This window comes from Clinocottus analis, unplaced genomic scaffold (assembly GCF_023055335.1).
Source record: "Clinocottus analis isolate CAN_PGR_092001 unplaced genomic scaffold, fCliAna1.0.p SCAF_9, whole genome shotgun sequence".
In the NCBI taxonomy this organism is placed as follows: domain Eukaryota; kingdom Metazoa; phylum Chordata; class Actinopteri; order Perciformes; family Cottidae; genus Clinocottus; species Clinocottus analis.
This window is the reverse complement of record NW_027176251.1, coordinates 10661480-10672451: the sequence shown is the minus strand read 5'-3', so window position 1 is coordinate 10672451 and position 10972 is coordinate 10661480. Positions and strand designations below refer to the sequence as shown.

Below are 10972 nucleotides of genomic sequence, written 5' to 3'. Positions count from 1 at the left end.
TGTTAAGTGTCTGAAGCAACGCAACTCAATGCCTTCCAGACATAATAAACCTCATCAGATCACATTATATTCATCTTTAACAAATGCACATTGAAACGCTTCAACTCCCAAATGGAGGATTTTAATCCTGGCTACTATTCCGACCGCTTTCAAAGGGATTTAATTTGGTTCAACTGCAGGTTCCTGTGTATTATGCAAAAACTGAATGTGTTGAAAATGAGGGGCTAATTATTCCATTTGAGAGGTTGTAATTACATGCTTTAGACTGAGCAATGAATATTCCAAAGTGGCTCCCTCTCCTTCGTGAAGGATTCCCTGGGTCGAAACAAGCGCAGCTCAGTCAGCCGTGCAATACATTGACCCGTGCAGCGTTGACCTTTGCTGTGGGAATCTCCAGCGCTCTTTCCAGCTGGATCCGGGAAGAAAAAAACTGTCTCATCTTCAGAAGAAGCTATGAAGCTCTGCGGCAATACAAAGTACATATTGCTCTCATATATTGTAAAAAAAATGATGGTCCCCAGCAGCAGCAACGGCAGCTTGTTCATGTGTGGAATTACAGTACAGTGTTCTGTCTGCGGAAAGTATTCAAAAGTTCATTGTTGATTTGATTTTGCTGAACGGAAAGAGGGGCCCACATTCAAAAATAGATCGGATTCCTCCCCAGTGTTGCGGCACTATGGAGGGGAGAGGAGGAGGAGGAGGTCAAAACTTCCCCAGTGGAGTGAGCTCACTGCTGCCAGGAAGGGGCTGGGCCTCCTGCAGCGATGAGGCAACACTGAGCCCGAGTGTGTATAAATACCACAATGCATAATCAACCATCAGACAGCTGAAGGACTCTAAAGAGCTGACAAGGGGTCCCCAAAAACATCTGAAGAAATCCACTTTCCCAGACGTCGCCGAAGAGAATACATTGAAGATCTTGTGGTGCTCTTCGGTGGCCCGACATCCATGAGAAAGAAGACCCATCGACTCCACTCTTTAAAGGATTTAATAACTAAACCGTTTTAACCCCCCCTCCCCCCTAAAATGAAGGCATTCAGCATTGCAGTTGCAGTGACACTCGTGCTCGCCTTTATTTGCGTTCTGGAGAGCTCTGCCGTCCCATTCACCGGGGTAAGAACTTGACTTCAACTCACTTCATGCGCTTATGAGCCATGAATGTTGTCTCAGGATGCTAAAGCTCGGCTCCTAAATGTGCATAATTCATTAACAGGTGCAAGAGCTGGAGGAGGCAGGGAGCAATGACACTCCAGTTGCGGCATATCAAGAAATGTCATCGATGATGGTATGTTCAATTGACTGAATGAATTAAGCCAATTACCGTGAGCAAATTAAAATTTAAGTGGATGCGTTTTCCCCACGGAGGGTCCCTCCACGCGAGGAGGGGGTAAAATGCCGGAGACGAACGCTCCGCTCATGTCTCTTGTCTCTCGCACAGATGCCGGGTCACTTCAGGCAGAAGCGCCAGAGCAACCTCTCCTTGTGCCGCTGGTGCTGCAACTGCTGCAGAAGCTACAAGGGCTGCGGCTTCTGCTGCAAGTTCTGAGGACTGCCGCAACCACCACTAAATATTAATTTATTACGCTTTTTTTTCTTCTGTCTAAACCCAAAGAAATGACCTTTTCTTGACCTCTTTCTCCAATGCATTGCCTGTTTTGTGTCATGTTCAAATGTGGTATATGATTCATGGAGGTGGCACTGTGAAAAGGAAATGTATTTATTTTATATGCGTTAATACTTTCACACCGAGAGTCTTTTTGTAAGGTCAATGATTTGTAAATTTGTTTCTGACAATAATCCAGATGTGACTGTTTCTTCATTTACATTGAGTCCAACAAGTTGAAAGACATGTTGAATAAATGATGAACATTTTAAGCAACTGCTAAGATGTTGTTTTGTGTCATTAATGAGCAATATTTAACAGCAGGTCTTTATGGAGTCAGATATCATGGTCATCAGGGCGTATGCGTCCTGTATGTTCCTTGTAGCTTAACGTGATAAAGAGGATTTTCCCACTTTGCATTGTAAACATACAATTCTCAGGATATTGTTAGATTTGGTCCCTCTGTAGCTTTTCCACACTTAACTCATTTTACACAAGATACTATATTAATTTAATTATCTTTATTTAAAAAGGGACCATGTATAGTTCATACATAAATGTCCCCATTTGATGCTCTGTACCAGATTATAGCTTCAGATAATTTGCATCTGTAATCCAGATCATTACATAAAAAAATAAAAACTTAACTCATTCTACACAAGATACTATATTACCACATCAGAATGTAATATCACTTGAAACACACATGTGAAGTGTTTAACGATCAACACGTATAACGTTCATATTCTATAAACATCCGTTTTTGTTACTTATTACAAATACCTGACAATGATGAACAGGGCTCTTAAAGACATTTTCCCTGTTTGGATAGCATGTAAATTCCTGTTCTTCCTCTGAATCTTAGCATTGTGCAACAAGTGTGTTCCTCTCAAGACACTTCCTCTTTGTCAAGTGTCCTGCAATGTATTTGCGGGGCAGTACATAGAGGAACTGTCAGCAGGAGCAGCTCTACAGACGAGGCAGGTGGGGTCGTCGACTAAACTGCTGATTTATTGCAGATCCTCAGCACGACAGAACATATTTTCTGCATAAAAAGCAACTAAACTTGATTTGCAGTGGCCTTTGGTATCAGCACGCACAGTATTGACAGTGTTGGAAAGCAAAACAATAGAAATCTAGATACACGTGCGCGTCCATATATCCTGTCTGATCTGTGAGAGCAGAGACGCTCCGTCACTATCTGTGTCAAACATATTACATGTGGTGGAAAATTCATGAAAGCACTGGAGTCGTCAGATTACCATTATCGACAGTGTGCCCTCTGCTTGCTCTGATAGTTATTGCAGCGCCGACTGGTGAGACATAATCTGTTCACTCAAAAGGTGTTGGTCTTGCTGTTGCACCTCAGACAGCTGCTGCTGAAGCATGGCAAATCAAATGAAGCAAATCAATAAAAGCCAGAGAAATGAAATACAATAGTGTTGTAAAAAAGCCTATGGTGTTTTCACACAAAAAAAAGAAGAAGAAGAAGAAGAAGGTAACAGAGATTGAATTCCCGCTCTGGAAGATCAGTTGGAAATGCTGGTCATGCATGAACCATCCGGGTTAACAGTAAGAGGGTTGCTCACATGAATGACTGGCGTGTAACTTTCCTTTTAAAAAGATGAGAGCTGTGAATCAGTGGTTTTTCTATAAAAATGATTTGGGGCTACATGTGTCGTATTGTGTGGGTTTGCATTCCTGCTTCTGCTTTTCATTAACTAACTGCTGCAGTCAAAACTATTTTAAAATGTCACGCTGGTGTGTCTCCTCGCTGGTGTTGGGAATTTAAGATCTCAAACAGATACTCATGGTTGTCTTTGTGTCACTCCTTGCATGGGAGACAAAGAAAAGATGTTTCCGCCACAGCTGAAATAAACAAAGAAATAGGAAAAAACAGCACATACAGAAACTCTGACTTCTCGCACCAGAAATATCTTGCAGGCAGTCAAAATTGAGAGAAAGGTGAAAGGCTGAGTGCTCACAGGCTGAGTGACTGACACCTGATAGGAAGTTAAACATGAAGTGTTACTGTTAAAGAAATTATTTTATACCCGTCTGCAATTGATTGACTTCCTTCCTATTTGTCTTTGTTTATTCACGCCTCACAGCAGCAGACAATATTTTTGCAATAGCCGAAAAGATGTTTGTTTGGGTTCTAAAAGCGTCTTAATAAGGTGTTGGATCCACAGTAGATTGAGTCATGTGATGTACAGCAGCTAATATTTCCAAGTCATTTGATACAAGAACGTTTCACAAATCTGCACACCATTTGGGTACATGCATGATCTGCGAAGGGAAAACTTCCTGTGGAGCCTTCATCCTAATATGTATACAATGGTTCTCAAGCTGTCTTCATCATTCTGGGACTCAAACACAACAAATGTTCAGGATGACGAATTTCCACTCTTGCCACCTATAACGAGCAAACACTTGTTTGATGTTACTCTTATTAAGTTGCATACAGGCCTGCATAAGTAGGGTAGAAATTTGGCATAAACAGCATTACTAATCTTGAAACCTATTTTCGGTGTAGTGTGCTGCAGTAGAGTTTACAGGATTAATGTTTAACTGACAAATCTGCTACATTTAAATATAAATGCCACAATGTTCTGGCCTGCTCTAATTTCAAATCAAGGATCCCCATCAATGCCAAATAAATGTGGTCCTCAATTTCCCCAAAAAAGAATATTAGGTCACAGAAGGACATTTAAAATCTGTTATATTGGATTTCTTCTGGAACAGCAGCAGCATAGGACCACCCTCCGTGACAATGTTAGGGCGGATATATACGGCAGTAAAAGTACTTTTGGTCCATTGATTTGCTGATCCAGAAGAACACAAAGTTGAACGTATTTTAATAACCTAAAACCTGCTCCTTGCCCCTCATCGTGTGTGCTCTGTTTCGGGGTGATCTCCATCCTTCCACTTAACGGATGTGCAGGTTGGGCCGATGGAGACGCTGATGCACTGTGTTCGGAAATGGGGTAGCTTTTTAGAAATTTGCCTACTGTGTGCCAACACCCTGTTAAATGCAACATCACACTCGTAGACTATTTACATCCTTCTCACACACCGTTTACTGCCTTTTTTATTCATCCATAATGGAGTGAATGTCGCTTCAGGCTGTTTAGGAGGGAACTTGTGTCATTAGGTGCTAGCAGACAGGGGACCGCTGTTATTCTGAACAGTTAAAGCGTGTACCTTTTTTATATTATGCGCATCAATAGACAAATTGCATTCCTATTGGAGTAAATTCAAGTAACCCTGTTTTAAGAGTTTTATTTGGACTGAAAATGCTTTAAAGGTCTTGGAAAAATGTGATGTTAAATGCATTTGGAATGATTCATTTATATAAGAACTTCTTATTTTATTTTATTATTTATTCCCCTGCCTTCTTGGTTGCCCTTCAATTTTGACACAATGCAGGGCCTGAAACTAGGACATCCACGAGAGTAGAGAAGAATAATATTCTTTCACAAATGATGATAATATGGTCATGTTTAAGTATTCAGATTATTTCAGGAAAATAGCTGTTACCTGTTGAATAGCCCCCCCTGTAGTCTGAAGGCATGCCTGGGGCTGAAAGCCATGCACCCGATGGAGGAGTGTGAACAAAACAACTTGTATTGGCGTTAGACTCCCTCCTCCAGCCTGCAGAGGCAGCGCTGAGTTTGAACTTTAACACTCACACACCTGCAGGTGCCCTCTTGGCCACAATACAAGTAAATTCACCAGAGAGATTCAGCATGATTTAATGCAACAGGGAACCTCCAAAAAGGTGCGCACACACACACACACACACACACACACACACACACACACACACACACACACACACACACACACACACTTACCTACAAACACTGAGAGAGAATTTGCCATTGGTCAGTTTGGCCTATTCATCATATCATGAGTATCAATGGCGAATGATGCGTGTTCATTTTGGACATTGTCACGTCTACCGTGCGTCGTCATCGCCACAACCGCTATGCACTCTCCGGAGTGAGATTGCAACTGACATCCTTCAACCTTTATCATCATCTAACAACAGCCATCGGTGCTTTCACATGATGGATTCATGTGTAGACATTTATTTATTTTTTAAAAATCTAGCCTAATTATTTGTTTTTCAATGAGCATCTTTATAAATAGAAACCGTAGATATTCCCTTTTTTTGTATTAAGATGATAAACGATCACTGTGGTGTAAATGTACACTGCAAAATGGATTTCCCAGAAAAGCTGGACCTGTTTAATACATATTAAAAAGCTTTCATGAATCACTATTCCATTTTATTAACTTGCACTTGAGAAGCCAAATGGGTTGTTCTCATAAAAAATTACAGATTACCACATCAAATGAAGCGCCAATTTGGAAGAAATAACCCTGTTGCATGGTCAGACACATTTCAAGTTTCTTTTGGAAATAAATCAAGTAAAAAAAAAGAAGAAGAAAAAGCTTTTAAAATGCCCTTTCATTTAAGTGTGTGGTGAAATAGAAAAAAAACTCTAAAGGGTAAAATGTTTTATTTCAGAGTTACTCAAACCTGGCAGAATTGTGCCCTCCTCGAAAGTTATTTCAACCGAGACCTCCAGTTATTCTCGAAATAAAGTGTCTGCTAGTGGTAGACAGCTGCATATCACGGGCTACTTCTTAGTACTTCTTAGTACTTTTTAGTACTCAACAACAGAGGACGAGAACGAGAGCTCAATCCAAGCCCCGCTTCATCCCATAAACGTGATAAAGCCAGGACCCGGCCTAAAAGGCCCAATATAGTCATATGCCAGAGAGGAGAAAGGAAAAGAGTCATCACAAGAAAATCAACATTGTTGAGCACTAATACAACTTCAATATGAATTTTTAATGACAAGAATGAATGCCACGAGCATAACTCGCACAATGTTCCCTGTGTTGTCTCATCCTTGATAGCTCAGCGTTCCCACTTCAGGCAAATTTGTATATTGGATTTCATTCAAATTAAAGTTACCTCATCAAGTGTGATAACGCGTGTGTGGAATTTAATGTGCAGGAGGACGAAGTGGGAAAGATGTCACTTCTGGGAACAGATAACAGACGAGGGGTTACAGAGCATTTTGCTCTGAGTAAGTTCAGGATCACGGGCAGCAACTAAGCCCAAAAAACAAATGATGTGTGAAGAAACTCTCCCCTCGGTGTATACCGGGGAGTTCATGAGCAAATGAGAAACAGCTGCTCAGGCAGGTGGCCAATCAGGTGTCAGCTACAACTCACTAAAGGTGTCTGGTGGACAGGTAGCGCGCAACAGGAAAATCAAACCACAAAAGGTACAAGTGGACTGAATGTGAAAAGCTGTGTGAAGACACCTCTTCCATTCATGTGCGATAAGAACATGTGACTCCCTCATGTGAATCACAACGGGATCTTTAAATCTGGGCCCCAAAACAGTCAATATTTTTCTTTATTTCTATCTTCTCTATTGTAAAACATGTTTAGAGACACATTGTCTGGTTTTAATAAGCCTTTATTCACAGCAGACATTTTGACTTGTCACAGAGGAAAAACACGGCCGCTACTAATAACATTCATGGTTGGCTCTGTTATTTCAAGGTTGCCGGAGAGCGGGACAACTAGCCAGCGTGCACGATTCCTGAAATAAAAGCTGGAATTCATCCATCATTCATTTTATTTACCCCCGTGCATTTCCCACTGTGACGAGTCAAGACGTGCTCTGTGAAAACGGGCTGTCGGTTTCGTCTGCGAGAATATTCATTTTAATTATTACTCAGGTGGTTGCAATCTACATGAAAGTGTTGCATTGTTCAATTCCACCTCTGCTCTGTGACGTGCTCGTGACAAGTTGTCTCATAGCTGAATAAAAGCACAGGTGTATTTAATAACGGCTTCATTCCACACAGGGGAGGTCCTGGTATGCTGGCTCACTGTCATGCTGTCATGGTTTACTGGGACACTGCGTGGGACTGAGACATTGTTAAAGATATGTCATTCACTTGAGCTTGTCACGCTTTGACAAGTCAAAATGTCTGCTCAGAGAAAAGTCGACAGGAATCAAGCTGTCAATAATCGTGTTGTTTACATTCAGGACTTTTCTCTAATGTAACAAGGTAAACTGTCTTCTGTACAAAAGCCCAATGATATCTGTGAGTATTAGTTTGTTCGTGGTGCGTTCAGACAGTGTTTATCAACTTGTAAAGTAAAGAAATGTAATGCGATTATGTTGTTATATCGCCTTAACTTGGGAACCAGTTACCGACAAATACATCACACCACACTGAGCAAATGAAAAAGCCACTGCAGTAAGTGAAATTAGTCATTAAATCTTTTTTTTCTGTTTCTCAGTAGCCTGAATATGTTGTTGCATTACAGATAAACCAAAGTTATCCGGCTGTTTTGCTGCAAATGGCACCAGTAAAAGTCTTTACAAGTTTAAAGGGAAATTACTTTTTAGGCTCTGTGAAGATCGACCGTCTCATTTCCGAAGGAGGCGCCGCCATCCGGCCCCTGCAGACGGATGCAGCTCCAAAGCCCAGGCTGAAGGGCTGAAGGGGAGATGCTGCAGTTGTGTGACTACGACAGGGACAATATTTGATTATATGGGAGGAGGCTGTCACCGTGGCGCAGAGTAAAGGGTGTTGACAGCTGAGTGGAAGAAACTGTTCCTGAGCCTGCTGGCCACATCACTTGTGTTTATTTTTTTTTAAAGAAACAACCTAATGGTTGAGGTTTTATTTGTCATTAAAATGTGAATACTTCCCGAGAATGCTGTGTGTTAACACAAAAGTAAGGCCAATGAGGAAGTGCTTTCTTTGTAATAGCAGGCAGAGGGCGACTCCTCTGATTACAAAAATAAGTCTGATTGTATGGAAGCACGTGAGAACTCTTTCACAGTGTGTTTCAGGTCATGAATGTAAATTTTAACATTTTGGTTGCCTCAAAATGTTTTATTTAGCCTCTTACGCCTTAAAAACCAACAATAACCAAAAACCAAGATGGCAATGCCAAACTGGAGGCTTCAAAATAGCAGTCCACAAACCTGTCTGTGACAAAACCTGTCTGTGTGTGTTGGTACGTCCTCTTTGTCTATACAGTCTATGTTTTACACTGATCACTGGCCTCTGTGACTGCAGTCTTTGACACAGGAGAGACACGTTGATGTTAAAAAAGCTGAAACGTTGATGGCAAAATTTCCATGAAGCAAACGAAAAATCTCTCTCTCACTCGCACACACACACACACACACACACACACACACACACACACACACACACACACACACATGGATATACAATTTCAATAAGATCATAGTACAAAAATCACATTAGAATCTAGTCAGTTCAGATTTTTTTAGCGGGATGCGTTATTGCCGTCGGTGCGGATTTAGTGTGAATTTAAAAAGGCCATCATATGCTCCAAACTCCCTTTTAGTCAGATTCAGTTTCCGGAATTAAATGCAGTTGCATTTAACACTCTTGATATTGGTAGCAGTATCATGAAGGTAACCATTTGTCATAATTATGGATCTGTGCAGCGCTGCCTCAGGCGAGAGCCGCACTCCACCGTGAGTGTATGTGCGTGTTAGAGGAATGTCAGGATGACCTCAGGCCTCTCGAGACCTGGTGTGATTTAAAAAGACGAGGATGGGAAGAGACACAGTTGCTCTCTCACTCTCTTGCCGTCTCGCATTGATCTTGCTCAAAGGCTGAGGCGAGAACATGTTAATTGACTATATAGTTGCTGAGAAACAGCCTCCCCATTCCCAAGCTTTTGCTGAACATTTAGAGAACCTGATACTATTGACCAGCGGCCGTCATTTAGATTCACCACCTCCGCTAAAAGAAAAGGGTCTTCTTCCTGCTGCCCATATCACTTCTCCTCACGCCCCGTGTAATGCATCACACCGCGCCATTTGCATTTAGATCACCCCTTTTTTCTTGCATTGCACATTGTGTGTCGGGATTCGAGTCGATACTGTGGTGGGCTCCTAAGGAGAATGGATGGTGGTGGTAATGAAGGCGAACCACCAACACAAACACGGCGCCCGGCCGTTCGTCTGCCCGCCGTCGTGCGGCACCTGCAGCCGTTAGTTTTAATTAGCAGAGGGGAGTGATAGGAGCTTCTCTACCCTCCCACCCACCCATTCCCTCTGGGAGAGAGCGACTGAATACTGATGCGGCCTCCTATTTTTTCTGTTCTTTTATTATTGGGGTTTAATTGATATAACAGATTCAGACTGGCTCATTCTACCACAATGCTCTATTAATTTAAAACAGATTGGTTGTTCGGCTGGAGAAATAAATAATCAGGTCAACACATTGATGAGCTCGGCTGAATTGGTTAATTAAAACAGTCGTTTATTTCTATTATTGTGCCAATTGCTGTGATACAATAGTAGTTCTTTGACTATACAGCACTTTGTATTGTGAGGCCTTTGTTGGAAATCTGTGTTGGCTGAAAGGGAGAAAAAAGTGAGTTGAGAGAGCGTGACATGTAGTTTATCAAGTGGGCAGCTCTCCCCAGATATTTCATGGGATTAACCTCCTGACAGTTGCAGAAAGTCGAGCGGTAGATTCCCTCGTCCGTAAACACTGCCTCCCCTCTCTTACCCATGCTCGCGACACTGATAAAACCTGTAGTCACCTACACCGCCCTGACACTCCACCCACTCACTGCACAGACGCCATGTTAAGAAAAAAAACTGCACTGTCCTCTAAATTTAGGGAAAAGCTGATAGTGTCTTGTGATATTTCAGAAAACAGTATTGCAGATCTCCTGTTTGTCTAATATTACAGTCCCTATGATGGCTCCTCCAACCTTTATCTATTTCATTCTTATTCAAAGCTGCATTTGGAGGATTTGGTTCCTGATAGAATCGCTCCGCTCCGCACCACCCTTCCCCGCCCCCCTCCCTCCGTTCCACTGAGGCATATTCTATGATTTACATTACCTATCAAATCTGCCGGTCCCTTGCCGTCAAATACTCAACGCCGCCTTCCAGCCTACTGGAATAGCTTAAGCTCTACCTCATCTTCCAAATGCATGTATGCCAAACTGAGTGGGGGAATAAGTCCAGTGTTTTAGAAACCTGCAACACTCTGCCAGTCCCATTGGTATGTAAAGTCCTATCTTGGTTCAGACATGTGGAACTTTTTTTCTCCCTTCTCCAAGGCGTTTTGAGTCCCAACCAAACTGTGGAATTGTATACAAGTGCATTGCAAAAACAATGCTCACACTTCCAGCCTGCATTGGGATATGGGACCACTTGTGTTGTTAAAAGATATCATCTGGGGCACAGCGTAGCCGTGTGGCCGGCTTCTGACAGAAAATGCCCCAAGGCAATGTCTTCTCTTAGAATTTGACCATCTACACACA

General features: G+C 42.1%; 1 protein-coding gene across 1 annotated transcript; it reads left to right on the top strand.

Annotated features, from left to right (window-relative positions):
* The first annotated feature begins 839 nt into the window (after positions 1 to 839).
* On the top strand, positions 840 to 1759 carry hamp (hepcidin antimicrobial peptide). The gene is made up of 3 exons (XM_068569531.1): positions 840 to 1113; positions 1214 to 1285; positions 1439 to 1759. The coding sequence occupies exons 1-3, from the start codon at positions 1027 to 1029 to the stop codon at positions 1544 to 1546; spliced, it is 267 nt and encodes an 88-aa protein (XP_068425632.1). The 5' UTR covers positions 840 to 1026; the 3' UTR covers positions 1547 to 1759.
* Positions 1760 to 10972: the final 9213 nt, after the last annotated feature.

Bases quoted from the DNA above. Each gene is read 5' to 3' on its own strand.
- hamp (XM_068569531.1), top strand. From the start codon at position 1,027: ATGAAGGCATTCAGCATTGCAGTTGCAGTGACACTCGTGCTCGCCTTT. The intron at 1,114-1,213 runs GTAAGAACTTGA...ATTCATTAACAG, and splicing joins CTGCCGTCCCATTCACCGGG to GTGCAAGAGCTGGAGGAGGC. The intron at 1,286-1,438 runs GTATGTTCAATT...TCTCTCGCACAG, and splicing joins AAGAAATGTCATCGATGATG to ATGCCGGGTCACTTCAGGCA.